This window comes from Micromys minutus (assembly GCF_963924665.1).
Source record: "Micromys minutus genome assembly, chromosome: 9".
Classification (NCBI taxonomy): Eukaryota; Metazoa; Chordata; class Mammalia; order Rodentia; family Muridae; genus Micromys; species Micromys minutus.
Window position 1 is genome coordinate 26,255,313 of NC_137978.1, and position 20,009 is coordinate 26,275,321.

A 20,009-nucleotide genomic window follows, 5' to 3' on the forward strand; every position below is an offset into this window, starting at 1 on the left:
GATACCGCAGGGCCACAGGGCAGCCCAGGGCAGGGGTTAGGGGATGGTGATCATGAGCTTCCAGAAGGGAGGCTGGGAGAATCTGAAACACCAGCAATCTGTGGACCCCTGAACCACAAGGCAAGGCTTTAATTTCTGACACAGTCTACACTCAGAGTTCTTCCCTCCCTTCCCCCATCCCGTCTCTTCCAAGGCCCCAGGGAGAGCTGGAAGAGCATCCCACAAAGAGGTGGGAAGAGAGCCCTCTGGCCCACCCTGGGAGCCACCAGGCAGGCCTCGTGAAAGGCCTCATTGTCTGAAACTGCCTGCACCGAGCCATGTAATGCTGTTGCCTAAACTGGATGCTGTCCTAATAAAGGAGGCCATGGCCCCAGCCTTTCAGAGATCCCAGCTACACACACACACACACACACACACACACATACACACACACACACACACACACACACACACACACTTCCAATCCTAAAAAAGGGATTGGAAGGAAAGAGCCCAGAGGCTGGTTCCCCAGGCCTCCCATTGTCTATACCACCAGGCTACACAGGTGGTATACAGCAGGACCCAAGCAAGCATCTAGACATTCTTTCTTGCTACAGTGTATCGGCACTGTACCTTTCAAGTCTGGGAACAGGAGAGCAAAGAGCCAGTGTTTTTTGGTTAGGCATCTTCTCCATGTCAGCATAAGTGTCAGGGCCATGATAGGTGTTTCTATATTTTTATTATCTACCCTGCACAGTACAGCATTGACCTCTAACTGACAAAGCACAGAGAAGAGAAGGCACGTGGTACTCTAGTCATCCCAAGACCACCAGCAAAGGATCATGGGTAGCTCTCGAAACATTTCTGCAAGTCCTAGATGTAAGAAGGGCAGAGACTCAGAGAAGTGAATAAAATGACCCCAAGTCACACAGCCAGTGACGGAGAAAGGAACAGAGTGCAGGGCCCTGCGTCCCACACCAGAGGCCATGGGCTGAGATGAGCTGATCAGGGTGCTACATGTGCAGACAGTGGGCTTGCCTTACTTCTGAGCTCTCCCTGAGTTTTCTGGGGTGGAGAGGGGGAGAAATACCTGAACTCAATATGAAGAAGCAGGAAAGGAAGGCTATGCTAGGGACAAGCATTCCCCTTCTGCCCCTCAAAGCCCAGCCTCAGCTGATGTCTTCAGTCCTGCCACTCAGCCTCCTAGAGCTGAATATAAATCGGTCCCAGGAGACCTGAGCGGGTCACTCTCATCTGTTTCCATATCTGCCTAGTGCCTGAGGCTAGTGAGCCCGCTGGGAAAGCTGAACTCAATGCCACAGGGAGGAACTGGGCATGGTAGTGCAGGCCTGTGATCCCAGCACTTTAGGGGCTGCTCTTGTAGGGAAATGGCAAATTAGAGGCCAGTCTGGGATACACAGAGACACGGTGGTATTCTGAATAAGAATGGCCCTGTATGCTCATATATTTGTATGTCTGCCCTGGGTCGACATATTCTGCCCCTCACCCACACACAGTTGATGGAACTATTTGGGAAGGACTAGGAGGTGGTGCCTTATTGGAGGAGGTAATAAATCACCCGGCTTGGGCTTTAAGGTTTAAAAAGACTCCCCAGAGTTCCCAGTTAGCGCTCTCTTTTCTCTGCCTTCTTCTTGCACACAGGATGTGAGCTCCCAGCTACTTCTCCAGTTCTATGCCTTCCTGACTGCTGTGATGCTTCGCATTATGCTGGTCATGGGCTCCCTCTCTGAAGCTGTAAGCAAACCTCTCAGTTAAAAGATGTCTTGGTTGGGGCTGGAGAGATGGCTCAGAGGTTAAGAGTGCTGACTGCTCTTCCAAATGAGTTCAATTCCCAGCAACCACATGGTGGCTCTCAATCATCTGTAATGGGATCTGATGCCCTCTTCTGGAGTGTACAGTGGGTTCCATACATTAAATAATTTTTTTTAATGTCTTGGTCACTGTGCTTTTGCCACTGCAACAAAAAGTATGACAGACAGACACGGTCTCAAAAAAAAAAAAAAAAAAAAACAATAAAATCGTGGGAAATAAATAAGTGCTGGGCAGGATATGGAAATGGCCTCATAGTGTCCAGACATACATGTGTGAGGGTTGAGCACCCATGAAAGAGAAGAAAGTTAAATAGGGGGGTCTGGAGACCTGGTCAGAAGGGAGGAGTGTGAAGGTCTTGGAGAAAGCCAGAGCTCAGTTCCCAGCACCCACTTCAGAAGGCTCACAAGTGTCTGTAACTCCAGCTCCAGAGACTCTGACACCCTCTCCCAACCCCCGTGAGCAACCACATAAGCACAAGCCTACACGCGCAAAGTACTTTTCAAAGTTAAACAGAAACACCTCCTGTCTAAACCCTCTTACTCCTAATGTAGCCCCAATTTTTTTTTTTAATTTTTAAAGAAACCAAAATAGGTCCTCAAAATATACATGTATGCAAGCTTCAAAGTTCAGTTAGAGACCCTGTCATAACAAATATAGTAACGAAGATGTTGAGGAAGACACATGGCATTGACCTCTGACCCCAGCCACCTGCACATAGTCACACACACTTGCACTCCCACACTCGTGTGTTCAGCTGGGGGAGCTGAAGGCAGGGTGTGCCAGCATAACATCTGGCACGTGGTGGAAGCCTGAAGGACAGGAACACGGCTCTCCAGCCTCACTTTCTCATCTTTCAAATGGCCCGTGGCCAAACTGTCTTTAAGACCTTCCGGCCCTGAAAGGCTCCCTGTAGGAAGAACTGCTTTAAAGGCCTCCAAGGCACGTCTACCCCCCCAGCTCTGCTCTCCACAACAACACGAGTGTTTAACTGTGGGAATGTTAGAGATGACGCACGGGCAGGAATCCTCCCTCCACTCTCAGTACCCACGTGGCCTTAGACAAAAGTCTGGCTTGTTGTGAAGCAAATTCAAGAGTTTGTTCAACGGGTCCCCCATTCCAGTTAACGCCACAAGCAGGATGAATGCAGATCGTGAGCCCCTGCTTCCTCACCCCATTCGAGAACTCAGCAGACATTACCTGCCTCCCTCCGCCCCAAGGATAAAAATAACCTCGTCTGTAATCTGATGCCTGCTATCAGCCAGTCACCAGAACTGCCCAGGCCCACCAAGGGGCTGGCAGGGGATCAGATCAAACAGAGATTGTCTAAATGCAATCCCCACACACACCGCCTGACTCATGGACAAATACCAGAAGAGCTTTCACGGACGAAATGTACTGGAGCCCAAAGAGGTCCAACAGGGGGTCCAGGGAGCTCAGCTCTATGTCAGAGAGCCAGGACCAGAGGCTATGCCTCCTCCTTGGCTACCTGCAGCCTTTGTCCAGCACCTCAATGCTGAGAAGGGCTGAGGAATTAATAATTCCTATTGTGAAACATCAGTGGCCAAACAGAGCCACAGAAGGTCTCTGTCCCAGGTCTTAAATGAGTGAGCAAAACCAGAAGTTCAAATCATCACAGGGTCATCCCCTCTGAACCAAACTCAAAGAAGCCACATCTATGGTGAAGGTCCTGAAAATGGCAGGGCTGTTGGCTGACTTGAACACTGTGACTGTGGACAGATGGGCCAAAGCTGTCTTTGAGACAAAGTCTCTCTTTGTAGCTCAGGCTGGCCTCACACTCACAACCTTCCTCCTGTGTCAGTGCTGGGGTTATAGTCATCTGTAGGTGTCCTCAAAGCCATCATAATCATCTCCATATGTGACCCGACATACTCATAACTCCCAGGAAGCCTCCTGGGATGTGTAACTAACCTAGCAGACCAACATCCTCCACTCTTTCACCAACCCCAAAGCTAAAACCGCAGCAAGTCAGCTGTCCAAAGACGGCAGCACACACTCTACTGTCGCACATCTACCTGAAGCTTCCGGCGACGAGTTATGGCAACACACGAATCTAGACATTTCTGCCCCCAGCTCCATCCAAGGCGTTTGGAGGATTAACACAGATCTCTGAAACCATGGGCACCAGGCTCACGGTGAGGTGCCATGGTGGGGTGCACTACATGGAAGAGGCTGGAGAACAAGTAACTAGCTACCCCAGAACCTAGCAGCTCATCTCCCGCTGTGGGAGACAGGAACATGGAGAAGGGAGGTTCTGGAGTTTGTGGACGGCATTTGAGTCTAGTCCAGCCCAAGTATCTCTGCCCATTTCCCTTCTGCCCACTTAGATGTATATTCTTTTGCTCAACAGCCACCTGGCACTCCAATAAGCCAGTTTTCTTTGTAAAAGGAGACTCTAAAGACTCAGCATGACTGACCCCAGGTGTAAACAAGAGGGCATAACCAATCACAGTGGTTCTGACCTCCATCTGCTCCAGGGCAGGCCACCAGGCTGGGTCAGACTCCTGAGTAAGTGCATCTAAGCCAGCTGCCATCCCAGAGTCGGGGCCCAGATGAGAGACAGACTAGGCAAGAAACATAGGAGATGCTGTCACACCCAAGGGTGCAGGGGTCATGTGACCAGGACTCAGCTTTCCCCCGGACTGCATGCCTGCTCCAACGTCTCTGTATCGCTTGGACATTATACCTACATTGTACCTAAACTTAACAGCCTATACGATACGAGCAAGAATTTCACCCTCTCAGAACTCAGATGCCTTACTTCATGAAGCTGGAGGAAAAATGGGCAGGTAAGGAGAATAATTACCCTCCTTTGAAGACATTTGGTTTTTTGAGATGGGATCTCACTCTGAGCCAAAGCTGACTTACCATGTAGCCCAGGCCGGTCTTAAACTAGCAAGACCTTTCCATGTACTGAGGTTGCAGACTTCCACCCACTATGCCCAGCTGCATTTACTATTTTAATCTTCACACAGCCATAATAGCCCCGTTCCCATTTTACAGATGGGGAAGCGAAGGCTCGAGAAGAGAAAACTGCTTGCACCTGCACACAGACCTCCCAGCTGACAAGGACAGAACTGAGACCTGGGTGCACACCTGTGCAGCTCAGACTCTAAGGCTGCTTGACACTGTACTCTCTCCCATCTAGCAGATGGGATCGTCATTTCTGTCTCTGGGCATTTGATTCCACCACAGGCAGGCCAGGCCAGCACCCACATCTATATCTGGGTTTCCTGAGAATCCTCACATCCCTTCATGTCTTCTTACAGGGATAATGATGGTATCAGGACCTGGATCAAAACTTTCTCAAACACTGTTTGCTGATCCACCACCAAGGAGGGAAATGCTGGAAACGACTTTGTCCATCTAGACAGACTGGTCAGGAACCTTATTTTGATCACCACACCTTCTGGCAACCGCTGTCTAGCATGAGCTTGCTTGCCCCCAAAACAGAGGGTTCTCTCCCTTCTGTAAAGCCTTCTCCGACTCAGTGCTTTCATCTCTCACCCTCGGCCTCTATACCTCACTGCGGGCCTCCTACATTAGACTGTTTGCGGCTACCCACCCCCCAAACCCCACCCCCGTTCACCAGGAGCCCTAGAGAGTGACTAGAATGCTTTGATCACAAGCAGTCCAACCCTAGTGTGAACTTACCTCCCCTATGCCCCAACATTCTGGCCACACCCAGCCCAAAACCCCCACTGACATTCAGAAATTTCTCTATACAGAACCCTGACAGTGAAGTCAGCCTGCCATTCAGGGGACTGTGAAGGCAAGACCTGGCTTCTCCCCATCAGAACCCTTCACACCCTCCCCACCACATGGCCAAGAATGCAGTCTGCCCCTGTCTCTGTGTTACCATAGCAACAGGAAGCGAGGCAGTGGGCCCAGGCCCTACCATCCTGCAAGCCACTTCATTTACCCCCGGGAGCTGGGCACAGCAGCCACAATTCCTTCTGGAGAGGAAACAAGAACAAGTGGGAAGGGGCAGGGAAAAAAAAGAGAGGGAGAGAAATCAGTTACAGAGAGAGGAGGAAACAAAACAATCAGAGAGAGAAGAAAAGGCACAGGGAGGAGGAAAGGAGAACAGAAAAGAGATGGTTGGGGGAGAAGCAGGCTGGGAGGGAACAAACAAGTAGAAAAGCGCATGCACTGAGGGGGAGAGGGAAGGTGATAGGGAAGAGAGGGAGGGCGAGAGGGAGAGGGAGGGGAGGAACAGGAAAGGGGCCCCTCCTGATCCCCACTCCACACCGCACATTCCCCGGGCCTGAGCTGCTCACAGCTTTTGAGACTTTGGGCAGCTAAGACTTCCTGTCCCAGGAAGCTGGCAGCCTGGCTGGGCCCCTCCAGCTGCTCCCTCAGCCCTCCAGCCTCCACCCTGCTAGGGAATGGTGCCCAGGCCTTCCCCCAACAAGTGGGGACCCTTCTCTCACCCCTCAAATTCTCCTGCCATTCTGTTCTCTCCACCCCCACCCCCACCCAGCCTCCTCTAGATCAACCCAACTTAGTTCTCTTCTGTGTTTAAAACACCATTCCAGGGCTGGAGAGATGGCTGGCTCAGCAAGCAGTTAAGAGCACTGACTACTCTTCCAGAGGTCCTGAGTTCAATTCCCAGCAACTACATGGTGGCTCACAGCCATCTGTAATGGAATCCAGTGCCCTCTTCTGATGTGTCTAAAGACAGCTACAATGTACTCATAAAATAAACAAATCTGGAAGGAAGGAAGGAAGGAAGGAAGGAAGGGAGAAAGAAAGAAAGAAAGAAAGAAAGAAAGAAAGAAAGAAAGAAAGAAAGAAAGAAAGAAAGAAAGAAAGACAGACAGACAGGCAGGCAGACAGGCAGAAAGGGGGAAAGCCATTCTGGAGGAGCATTGCAGAACAGCGGAAGCAGGGGTTAGGATTTACCAACTGAACACATCACTTACACACAGGGAGTGTAGGAGATGCTGAGCAGGGCCAAGGCAATCTATGGCTAAGGCTGGACCAGACACTCTGCGGACAGTTCTGCAGGCACACTCCTTACATCCCCGGTTCCTCCCTAGCTCTGCAGGCACTCAGTCCTTACAACCCCATTCCTCCCCCAGCCTCTGGCTCAGGGGAGTCCTGGCCTCCCAGCACCTACTAGTCCCTACCCCGTGTGAGCCAAGAGGAAAGCTTGCTTTAAAAAAAAAAAAAAAAAACACAAGAAAGGTAGAAAGAAAAGAGAGACAAATAAAGGCTTGGGGGTGATTGGCAACAGGTCTGTGACCAAGCCCAGCAGATTCTTGATACTTTGGATGTTTGCTGAAGAACCCTGAGTCATACATAACTTAAGCTACGCTGAACCTCACTGTTCACATCTATAAAATGGGAACTGGAGTATCGCAGAAAGGCAGTTGACTAACTGCTTACACAAGGTCCTGACCAAAACTGCTATGCTTTGTGTTGTTAAAAGGCTAAGGCACTGCAGAAAGACACAAGAGCAGCCTGTGGGTCCCAGGGATACAGGACAGCTACACATGCAGAACACACTTCGACGGCAGCTGGGACCTGTGAGAAAAACATTCCCGTTCTTCCCATTACTGCCAACTGAACGCAAAGCTGTCTTCTATATTAGGGCTTCATTTAAACTGAGAATCACGGCTGGACAGGCAGAGCCTGTGGTCCTCTGCAGACATCCACAGATGATGATGGCCAGAATGCCATCCAGACTCTGGGAATCAAAGTCTGTGATTACTGGAAAGAAGCTGGGGGGAGGGGTGTCGGTGGGAACAAGTGGGCACTGGGAGGAACGCGAGCCAGGAATAATCTATCTTCAAATTTTTGCATCTGTACAAGGCCAAAACATCATCGGGGCTCAGTGAGGAACTGGAGATTGATCCCAGAGGGGTTTCCCGTGGAGCCCCTGGACCAGTCCCATGGAGCCCCACGTTCCTTCTCGACTCAGTACTGCATCAAATGGCTGGAATGAAGACGGGCCTGGACATCAGCACTTGCCTGAAAGGCTGGACAAAAGGCAAAGCAAGGGGACCTGCATCCAGCACTCTGTCACCGTCCCCTTGGTTTAGGTTGGTTATGCACTGGGCTGGTTCTAGCTTAATAATAGCTGTTATGTGAAACAGCCTCATGATTTCATCCATCCACAAACTCAACTGTGGCAGCTCTTAGTGTAACCAAAGCATAGCATTGTGGTGGCTGAGGCTTGCCGCCCCAGTAGGGTGGGGGAGGGGAGAAAGGAATGACTCAGTGCAGAGGAGGCAGCTCCAGGCTGGGGTTTTGCTTGAGGCCCAACCTTGTAAGCCAGAAACCAGAAGGAATGTGACAACCCTCAGAAAGGACAAAGGGAGGGAGAACAGGAAGGGCACAATCTATGCGTGGCCTGCAGCCTGGGCTAGGTCTCTAGCTGCAGGTCTGAGGGCTGGCTAGAAACCAGCCGTGGAGGATTCCAGGTAAGGCAGATAGGTAGAAAGAAACCAACTTACAGATCACTGTTGTTTATCTCTGTTGTAAACTCCCATCCATGTGACTGGAGAGATGGCTCAGCGGTTAAGAGCACTGACTGCTCTTCCAAATGTCCTGAGTTCAATTCCCAGCAACCACATGGTGGCTCACAACCATCTGTCATGGGATCAGATGCCCCCTTCTGGTGTGTCTGAAGACAGCGACAGTGTACTTATATACATAAAATAAAATAAATAAATCTTTTTTTAAAAAAAGTTCCACTCATTTCTTGTGGGACCAGAACACTGAAGAGAATCTCTTCTCTCACAAGACCATTTAAAGAAAGGAAGAAAACACAGAGCAGCAAGAGGTGTGACCCAGTGAGTAGCATCCCTACCTAATATTCAGAAAGCCCTGGGTTTGATCCTCACCACTGCATAAAACAGTTGTGGTACTATCCCAACATCTAGAAGACAGAGGCAGGAGGATCAGACGTTCAAGGTTCATCCCAGCTACAAAACAGTTTTAGTCCAGCCTAGGCTACATGAGACCCTGTCTCAAAAAAGAAAAGAAGAAAGAAAGGAGAGGGGACCTGTCTCAAAAAAAGAAATAAAACAAAAGGAGAGGGGATATGTTGGAGGGAGAAGGTAATTTTTCAATCTGAGGCAAGCGTGTAGGAGGGTTCCAGCAGAGAGCTGGCCAATATATGAATGAATGGGGAGGCACTATTAGGAAAGGCGTGGGGTGTGGGGGCAGTTCTAAGAAGAGAGCATGCAAAGGCCCAAGAGGATAGGTGTGACCACCAGAGGTCAGTAGGTGAGAAGTCAGGAGGGTAGCCTGGTCCACGTGGTCCAAGGCTGGGCAAATCCCCAGAGCGCCAGTTTGCCTCAAGTTTGGAGTCTGTAAGTGGAAGGAGTTGGGACCTGCCTTTCAGGTCTCTCCACACTGGACGTGTGTGCTTGCGTGTCCTCTAGGATGAGGAAAGACAAAGAGAGTCCTCAGTGCTCCTATGCTGCTAGCTGGGAGCAATGGCGCTTGGGCAGGGCCTGCCCAAAGTGTTGGCCAAGGGCAGATTTCAGAGGTCCGCACTGCAGGCTGTAAGAGAGAGCGCATGCTTAGAAGAGAGATGGGAGGGTGGAGCTTGATGTGAGGAAGAAGTGTTAGCACTGAGGTGGGGGGACCAGGAAAAAAAAATAAAGATAAGGATCAAGAATTTTCCAGATATTATTGAACATTCACTGGATGTATCGCAGTTCTGATGTGCACCCCTTTGTTGAAAAGAGGGCTACACACCTGCAAAACCAACCAGCAAAACACAATCACCAGCACATGGGCCTTCTGAAAGACACAGGATTCTACACCTGTAGTAGGTCAAAGGGCACGAGGGCCTTGAGGCTCCTCTCAGGACTCCACCTCCTCTCCCTAGAGTCTAAGTCACCTTCAGTGACATTTCAACCAATGCCTCTAACACCAGGTCATGGGAAGTTTTGCTGCGTCTCCTAGGCCTCCTGGAACTGTTACCCTGGGTGACCTAGCTGCCAGGTAAAAAATCTAACTCTCTGAGACTGTCACAACAAAGAATCCACACGTGGGTGGATTCCCAGCATTCCCAGCAAAACCCAGCCTTGCAGCCAGTGAGCTAGGCCCCCACTGAACCTGCTTACAAGCTAAACACCGCCGACAACCTCCACCTGAGCCCCTCAGGGCAGATGAATGGCCCTGCAGAGCTCTGCCCAGCCTTGCCCAAACTTCCAACCCACAAATCACAATGCATCACAAACTGATGGGTTTGCTAAGCCACGAGCTTCAGGGTGGTTTGCATTTCAATCCTAGTAATGACAGAAGACACAGTCTCTGGAGAGGTTGTAGACAGGGACACATACTCCCACATAAGGGGTAGAGATGAAGAAGTCTGAAAAAGACCCAGGGAGCCACCAGCCTGGTGCAGGGAGAGCCCCAGACAGGCTCCTGGATATGCTTAGCATCATAAAGAAAGATGGGAAAGGAGCTGATTGAGAGGAGTCCAGTCAGAATGATTGAGAGAGGCAGCCAAGTGGAAACTAGAACCATACAAGAAGTCACAGATTGGTGACCTGGGACCAGAATGGCTTTGCTTGCATGGAGACTGAGAAATACTGGAGTTTGTTCATCTGCTGGCAAGTATAGCAGGTGGAGGGATCTCCAGAGCCGGAGAGCTGCCCACAGGATGGGTACCTAGCATCTAAGAAGTACTCAGGCAACAAGCTCAAAGATCCTCTAAAGAAATCTGCTATCTGGAGTGACCCTACTGTGTGCCTCTTCATCCTCAACTCTACTCAGTAACAGGTAATGGTGACCCAAACTGAACCTGTGGGGGAAAGGAAGCATGAGCAGGAGAAAGAACGCACGCACACACGCTCACACACCATGACTGGCCAGTAAAGGGCAAAGGGAAGGTCACCCACCACAGGTATTGCAAAAGGACACTGAGGATCAGGTCACCAGCTCATGGCACTGCAGAGACTCTCCACAGTTACCTTTTGGGTTCCAGACAGAGCTGGTATGACCAGTGGTCCCTCCTGGGATTGAAAAATCTTTCCAGATAAAGACATCCAAACTGCCAAGCTGTGACTGCACACTCCCCATCCAAAGGGCCAATGCAGCAGGCTCAAAATCCATTGTGAAATGAGACAAACCTCAGCCCTGCTGCCCTGAAGCCTTACTTTTATCTTCAAAGAAGGAGGAAGGTGGGACTAGGCTGACTCAGAGGGCCTCAGGGCCCTGGGTTAGAGGCTGATGGGGGGCTGGGAAGCAACCTGGGCTTTCCCCTCCACACCCGGCTCCCTTTAAAGATGGTCCCTCCCCTTGGCCCAGTCATTAAGCCTTTGGTCACCACTTGCTCTCTTTTGAACAAAAAATTATTACATTGTATTTATTTGTGTGGTGGGGGGTTGTGAGGCGTGCGAGAGGACAACTTGTAAGAGTCCAATTTGCCCCCTCCTGCAGGTGGATCCAACTCAGGTCACAGAGCTTAGCAGCAAGCACCTTTACCCACTGAGCCATCCTACCAGCCCCACTTGCTCTTTTAAAATGAGTCTTCTCCATCACAGAAACAGATGATATAAAGCTGCTCAGTTACAGGGGCCATGAGGACCCCACATTCCTAGTGACAGTAAGGACACTGAGTCTGGGAGAGAACTAGCAAAGAACCAGCCAGAGGGGTGGGCAGATAGCCCTGTGGATAAGAGCAGTTGCTGCTCAGTCATGAGTTTAACCCAGTACTCAGCAATGGCCCTGTGGGTCTGTAAGCCCATCAATATGATGGGGAGGGGGTGGCCTAGCTGCAGGTTCAACGAGAGACCATGTCCCAAGGGAATAAGAAGAGTGACAGAGCAGGGCACGATGTCCTCCTCTAACCTCCACCCATGTGCACTGCTCACACGTGTGGGCAACACACATGCACCAACAGTAAAGAACTAATCAGAATTTCTCATCTACACACACACATACCACACATACACATAGTCGCACACATACATTCACATACATATGTATATACACTCACACATATACCCACACATTCACATACACACATACACACTCACACATACATATATACATACGTACATACACACAGAAACACATACATACATACATACACACAGAAACATATACATACATATACACACTCACACATACACATATGCATGCATACATACATATATACACGCAGACACTGACATGTGCATACACTCACACACACACACACACACATACACACACACTCCTCACAGGGCTCTATTCTGGGGAAGAACAAGATGCTAGTCTGGTCTCTTCAGGCCTCAGACAGGATCTGAAGGAAGTGAGGAGCTGCCTTATGGAGGCCCATGGGGAGCTCCCCCTTCAGGCCTCTGACCCAGGCCAGACCACACCCTAGGGTGGATCACAGCCAGTTCTCAAGTCACAGATAGGACAAGGACAAGGAGTGGAGAGATAGGTGAGAATAGGCCCACGGGTCTCTAGTGAGCGTGTGGAGCCAAAGTCTAGTCTGGGTCCCTGGTCTGGGGCTGGTTCCCTAGGTCTCCGAAGAACCAAGGTGAGGTTCATATAGAACTTTCTAAACTGTGAAGCAAATGTCCATGTCAGGAGGCACAAAATACCCTAAGAAGGTCAATAGTGATGCCCTCCTATAACTCAGTTCTTGGGAGTTGGAGGGATAATGATCAGGAGTTCAAGGACAGCCTCAGCCACATAATTCAAGACCAAGGAGTCTCGGATACCGAGCAGGGTTGAGGAGTGGAGGAGGGCTGAGGGCAGGCAAGCATGCAGCGTTCTACCGTGTGTCAGCCTTCCAGACATTCCACTGGAGTCCTGTACACACATTATACACCCTGCCAGGGACAGGCTTCCCTCCAGCACTGGATGGTAGCTAAAGCTTGTCCATGGGCTTCCCTAAGGCACGAATGTGGAGCTGAAGTCCGGCTTCTCTTCCTCCCAGAGACAGTGCTGCCCACTGGGGGCTGCCTCGAGTAGCATTCATTGACCCACAGAGGGTGGCTAAGGCTACCGAGGAAGCTTGTGGAAAGATACCTATATCATATAGGAGGGGGCCAGAAAGCCAGTACTCAGGGAGTCACACATCATTTTCTTGCTCTTTCCTGCCCCCCCCTGCAAGTGTCTCTGCAGAACCCTGCCTCCTCCCCTAGAGAGCTTACATACTAAGCTAAATGTCACTTACTCCAAGAAGCCTACCTGGACCCCTCTTGAGTGATGAGAGCCACCTCAACCTTCCTCTGCCACAGTCTAGTCACAATGTGCTGTTTTTATTCGTTTATGCCCACCTGAGCTGTCCTATCAGCCTAGGAGCATTGGAGGACAGGTCTGTTCTGTCTCATTCCAATGTCCCCAAAGTACTCAGGTCCTTTTCAACATTGTCATGAGTCTAATGTCATCTTCTACCTGCAGGGAAGCTACTCCTGGAATGGCAGGGACACACACACAGGCCTTTGGCCAGAGGACTGGCAAAGGACCCAGCTGGCTGTGCCATCTGTCCTTGTAGTCTCAGAACAGCAGGCCCAAGGCAAAGACATCAGGCTGCCAGCTCAGACAGGTCAGCCTAGGACATGCTGAGAAGCCACAGCACCCAGGGCCTTGCTCAGCTGGAGCTGGGGTCAGGCAAGACTTTTCTAATTTATTTGTTTTTATTTTATGTGCATGGGTGCTTTGCCTGGTGCCCATAGGGCCAGAAGAGGGCACTGGATGCCCTGGAACTGGAATTATAGATGGTTTTTAGCCACCATGTGAGTTGCTGGGAATATAGCCTGGGTTCTCTGGAAGAGCAACAAGTACTTTTAACTACTGAACCTCCTCTCCAGCCCCTGGACAAGATTATTGAATTCTCTAACTCAAAGTGATGTAAAGCCAGGGCCTGACTCTCACACCTGTGAAGCCAGTTGAACACCACAGCGTCACAGAGCAGGTAGGGGTTCAAATACACCTGACATTTAGCAGAGCCTCAGCAGACACCATCATTTTACCTTCTCACCTGACCGACAAGCCCTGCCACTGAGCCACGGAGGAAACCCACACACATGAGATGAGAAACAGAAGATGGTTATTTACCCCGTGGTTCTGTGGCCCACCCCAGAGCTCTAACAAGGATTCTCAGAGAAGCCTGCAGATGAGGAATCTGGCTCAGAGAGCAGGATATGAACTACACAGGCAAAGTGAATTAATGCCTTTGAGGCTGGTCTCTGGACCTTTCCACTGTCCGGCAAAGCAGTGGGCAGCTCCCCAAGGCTCCCAGAGAACAATATGGCTGCACTATAGCACTATGATGAGTGGGGTACTGTAGCTCAGACTCCAGCATGTATTGTGGGGTCAGCTCAGACAGCATGGGTCCCCTGACCTACACTCAATGAACAAAAATGACAGCAAAGCCACTCACTGGGGTTGCCTCCATAGTCAAACTGAAGCTGAACAAGGGGATTCAGGCTAACAACTGTCTAAGCTCAGGCACCTCTGTCAGTGCTGGTCCTAACACAACTTCCTGTTGTGAGGAGCGGGGGAGGCAGGAAGGTAGCTGGGACCACTGAGGACTAGCCAATTAAGACCAGGTACTAAGCCGAACAATCACCAGGGATAGTGGCCCACTCCTTTAATCCCTATACTGGGAAGCCAGAAGCAGGTCGAACTCTGTGAGTTCAAAGCCAAACCTGGTACACATGAGGAGTTCCAGACTGGCCAAGGCTACGTAGTAAGACCCTGTTTCAAAGATTGAAGTAATTAAAAAATAAACTAAGCCAAGGCATCAGTGGACCCCCAGAAAACTCGCAGACAATAGCCACAATACTGCAAACTCAAGGCCAGTGGAGTAGTTTCCAGCTCAGCCATCTGTCAGCTGCTCCCCCCAGGCTCAGGCTACTCCACACTACTGAGACTTTATTCAGCAGCTCTGATGCCTGGCTCGGAGCTCAGAGCTCAGACTCCTCTGCCCTAACTCCTAAAGAGAACAGTTCCCTCTGCCCAGATGAGCTCTGAGAACCAGCCCCTCAGCCCTCAGGCCCCTGCTCAGATGCCACCTACTCAGGATGCCACGCCTATCCTCTTAGTCCCTGCTCTCCTGAGAGACCCTTCAATGCCACTTGACAATCGTGTGGCCTCTGGATGATGACTTAACCTCTCTGTTTTCATTTCATTCTTCTTTGTGTGTTCTGGTTTGGTTTGGTTCGGTTTGACTCTTCAACACAGGTTTTCTCTGTGTATCCCTGGCTGTCCTGAAACTTGCTCTGTAGACCAGACTGACCTCAAACTCATAGCTTCCCCTACCTTTGCTTCCTGAGTGCTAGGATTAAAGCTGTATGTCACCACCACCCAGCCCCATTTCAACTTTTTTTTGTAGGTTTTTTAAAAAAGATTTATTTTATTTTATGTATATGAGTATACTGTCGCTGTCTTCAGACACACCATAAAGGGGCATTGGATCACCTTACAGATGGTTGTGAGTCACGATATGGTTCCTGGGAATTGAACTCAGGACCTCTGGAAGAACAGTCAGTGCTCTTAACCTCTGGGCCATCTCATTTCATCTTTAATATAGGGCACAAGAGCATTCTCTGCTTCAGAGTTGTAAGGACTGAATTCAGGCATGCTCAGCCCCGGATGGCACTTATCATCACTGATATTCACAGCATTCGTGGCAGCTTCCATTGTCACGGTTTTCCTGCCTTCACAGGATCTATTAGGTCAATAGCTGGGATCTGTGCCGTCACAAGTCAGCATGCTCTGCACCTGCCATACACATATATACCCAATGCCTAGTAAACACCCATGTAAGGAACAAAAACACTGGGCATAGCATTCTAAGGGACATGGCTGACTCTGGGGCCTAAAAGAATGGGGAATCTAAGGGAAGTGGTGGTTGAGCTGGGTTTCCAAGGATAAATATACATCATCAAACATACTGAGAACACTGTCGGTATCTGCCCATGGCTAAGGCTGGGATATGCAGCTCCTGAACAAGCTGTTAATAGTTGAGCCTCTATTCTCCTCCAGAGAGACCCTTCTAGAACCACACACAACTCCTTCAAGCCCCTGGGGTCACTCACTCCTTCAGCATCTTTGAGCTCTTGCTGTTCGACAGGCATTAGCATCTTCTCTCTACAGGCCTCCTCTCCCACACCTGATGCACCCCTGCCACACAGAGAGGACCACCATCAGAGTGGTTCACCAACTCCTCACATTCAGACTCAATATTAGGGTACTTTTCTAGGATCACCCAGATTCAGGGACTGAAGTACACCTGGCCTATATTTACATAGTGAACATGAGTTTTTCCTGTGTATGTGTGCATGTTTGCATGTGTTTGATATGTGTGTGGTATATGTGTATGTGGGACCTGTGAACATGCAGGTGTGTATGTCCATGCACATGCCTGAGGTCCTCTCTACCTGATCACTTTGAGACAGGGTCTCTTATTGAACTGTGGCCACTTTCCCTAGGCTGAAATCTCACCCATTCCTAGGACCTGCCTCTCTCTACCCTTCAATGCTCACACAGCTATGCCGAGCTCTTTAAATAGGCACGTGGAATTTGAACTCAGATCCTCTTGTTTATACATAGTGTCTCTACTGAACCAACTTCCCAGACCTGGAAATGAGATTCTAACCCAAACCTAGCACACACTTGTACCCCCGTGACTCAGGAAGTTGAGGCAGGAGGATCAGGAGTACAAGGCTGTCCTGAGCTATGTAGTGAAACTATGTTTCAAGACAACAAAAAAGGAAGAGGGAAAGGCTATTTCCCAAACCTCGGTGTATTCTGGGCTACACGTTACTGAGGCTGGAGAGGATGAAGTAGGGAGACCCCCCCCCAGCTCTCCTGACACTCAGAGTAAGTGGTAGGTCGAGTGAAGGTCTACGCAGCACCCAGGCCTATGAGCAGAGCACAGATGCACTGATGGTTCTGGTCTCCATCAGTTTGACATCAGCACCACCTGGGCAAGGAGTCTAGCAAGAAGGGGACCACATAGCTCACCGGCAGTTGTGTAGACAAAACAGTCCCTCAGCACCATTGGTAGCTGATCTGGACCAGGCTAGAACTGATGGTTAGAAATTTAAAGTCATCTTTGACAACACCGTCATCAAATTTGAGGCCAGCCTGAGTGACATGAGACCCTGTCTCAAATAAAAATAAAAACAGTTCAGTCCCCAAGAAAGAAAATGCCCCCAAACTCTCCTTTTGCCCACAGGAGCAAAGGAAATTAAGAAGACGCCACAGAAAGCCAAAATGTGCCAACCAGGCACAAGTTCAAAGGTGTGATCAGTATCATTCTCAACTACTGTGAAGTTCCTGAGGCCCTGTGGCATAATTTCCACACCCAACACCCAGCTCCATCACCAGAGGCTGGATACTAGCTGAGTTTAAGTCAGGACTTGAGGTTGGGATGTTGCTTGTCAGCCTTTGCCTGGCTAAGCCTGGAGTCCAGAAAGCTCTGGAACCAGAACCATTGAGTTTAAATCCCAGTTCTGCCACTTCCTGTGGCAGAAGACAGGCTGTGACCTGTGACCCTAGACAGGCTGCAAGGCCCTCTGAGTCTAAGTTATTTCCCATCTGGGACAAGTGTGGAGAGAGAGAGTATTGGCTACTTTTCTTACTGCTATAAGAAAATACCTAACAACACTGTTGAAGAAAAGAAGGACTCGTTTTGGCTCACAGTTTGAGGAAACACAGTCTATCAAGGCAAGAAAATCATGGTGTCAGGTGGTCACACCGTGTCCACAGGAAGCATAGAGGGGCAATGCTGGTACCAAGATACTCTCTTTTTTCCCCTTTTATGGAGTCCAGCCCATAGGAATCTGCCATCCCTATTCAGGGTGGGTCTTCCCTCCTCATTTAAACCTCTGTGGAAACAGTCTCACAGACGAACCCAGATTCTGAAGCCAGTCCAGCTGACAGCAAAGATTGGCCATCACGGGGATGACGGAGGAGACCTGCCTCACTGAACTGAGCATGCTACCATGTGCACGCTCTGAGCATGCTGCTTGGCAAAGCGATACTCTACCCTGGGCTCAGGGGACAGAGGCAAGAGACCCAGTAGTTCCAGTTCCATCCTGACCATGGTGGAGAAAATGCTTGTCCACATTCATGGCCTAGGTATCCCCTGGCCTCTGACCAGGGCTAGGTACACCAAGCACAGCTCGTAAAGTCCACTGAAGTAGGAGAGATAGAGCTACAACTCAATATTCCATCCCAGTGAGAGCAGGGCTCACCAAGAGTGCATGGGGCCATGAGAAATCTAGATAGGCTTTCCAGAGGAGGCAGCATCCCAGCTGAATCAGAGGGCTGAGAAGGAAACTGCCAAAGAGACGGCGGGCTGACGGAGGTGCAGGGAGGCCAAGGTCACTGGTGGAAGCTGCAGAGCTAGAGAGAGGCAAGGTGGCCCGCTGAGACAGAAGACACCAAACCCTACAGTGCTGCTGTGAACACAGAGGGATGGATAGTGGGGTGTGGAGAGAGAGCTAGGCAAGCATGTCACTGAGATGGGGACCTGCCAGGTAAGTCTGAGTGGGTGGCATGTGCCACAGGTAACTTCTCAGAGGTAACCTCGAGTGGGAGAGCAGGTGAAAGGAAGTGGGTGAGATCCTAAGAGTACAAAGAGCCCAGGGCTGGGCAAGGATGCTGCCAGGCTGAAAAGATGGGAAAGATGTGTATTTGCCCCGGGGCCTTTTTAAAAGGCCTTTTCAGCAACATCCTCAGTCGGCAGACACTCTTGCCCAGCACTGGCGGTACAGCCTGTCCTGAGCTCTTCTCCAGGCACCAGGCCAAGGGCCCCCAATGAGCCACTATGCACTTGGGTGTTTCTGGGACCTCAGCACCTATCTCAACTCCAAAGTCCCAGTTAGGAGGTTCCAGGAAAAAAATACTCCCGAAGGTCATAGCAGAGGACATTTTCCACATGGCCTGTCCCTCACATGGCCATGTTCTTACTCTCCTCTTCTTGCCTTGTACACACACACCCTCACGTCGTAAAATCTGTCAGGGCCTTGGAGTCCTGAGCTGGGGAAGTGAAGAGGCACAGAGCCCCGAGCTCAGTTGGCAGTGGGATCGTACACAGGACATGGGGACACACACACAGCAGCAGCCTCAGGATGGCATACAAGACAACGGCAGCAGGATTATGCACAGAACACACACATACACACAACCACATATGGAATTCCAGAACTTGCTACAGAAGATTCCATTCCACTCAACCACAAACTGCCAGTCTGAGGGAACCTACTGCCCCTGGAGCTCTTTGGGGAGACTACTAGTTATAACTTAAGAAGTCTGTGGGTTCTGCGATTTCCTCTTCTGAAGAAGACAACAATACAGACAGCAGACAGTGATACTTAAGATGCAGATCTTGACTATAAAGCATCTCCTTTCTAGGCCCCACACCGGGAGACCCATTTGTCTCCCAGACCACCCTAACCCACAGTCCATACCCTCCGTAAGTGGTTGCCCACATTCTGGATCATTGCTGCTCTGTTTGCTGGGTTGCCAGGCTGTGGGGCCGTCTGTAGGCTCCTAAAGGGCCGCTGGTCACCTGAGCCCCAGGCTGCCAGCAGCTCCAAAAGCAGCCGGCTTCTCCTGGCTCCTCCTCCCAGTTCCCCGCCCTCCGGAGCCAGCTGTTAATATCTCCGCCCCATGTCCCGGCCTCTCCTCAACCCGCCCTCTGTGCCACCCCCCCCAACAACCCCAGCACAGAAGGCCCCCTAGCCACATGGGGCCTGATGTCCACCTACTAGGACCACCAAACTGTTTTTAGACCCAGACAAATTCCAGCCCCTATTGTAGCCCCCTACCCCCTGTCCTTGCCTAAGAGAATGGAAATCCCAGAGCTCCAGCTCTTTTGCCAGGAACTCCATCCATCCACAAGAGGGCAGGCTGGAGTGTGGCAGGATGCCAGGGAGCTGCCAAGGCCTCCTAGAGAGACACCAGACCCACCTGCCAGGATTTCACCTTCCGGAGTGCTTCCCACTGCCTCCTGGGCCCAGGCTATCCACGTCCAGCAACTGCGGAACTGGGTCTGTACAAAGGGCCGGCAGCTACTTCCTTATAAGCAGGTACCTCTTGTAAATGAGGCACCTGCCAAAGTACACCCAGTAAGCCACGTGGTATTCAGCACCCATGGTCATCAATGAAGGGAAGTCCTCCAGGATCTTTCCTTTCTCACTTCTGCAAGAGGTTGGAGGCAAAGGACTCGACACACACTGGGCAGGACTAAAAAGGAACCG

General features: G+C 50.5%; 1 protein-coding gene across 1 annotated transcript in view; it reads right to left on the minus strand.

Moving 5' to 3' along the window:
* The window catches only part of ACOT11 (acyl-CoA thioesterase 11), a 45,616-nt gene extending 26,277 nt beyond the window's left edge, over nt 1-19,339 (minus strand). The window contains exon 1 of the mRNA XM_080921750.1: nt 19,218-19,339. Within this exon, the coding sequence (XP_080777876.1) occupies nt 19,218-19,250 (33 nt within the window). The 5' untranslated portion in view covers nt 19,251-19,339. The remainder of the gene's footprint in view (nt 1-19,217) is intronic.
* Between the last annotated feature and the right edge of the window lie 670 nt (nt 19,340-20,009).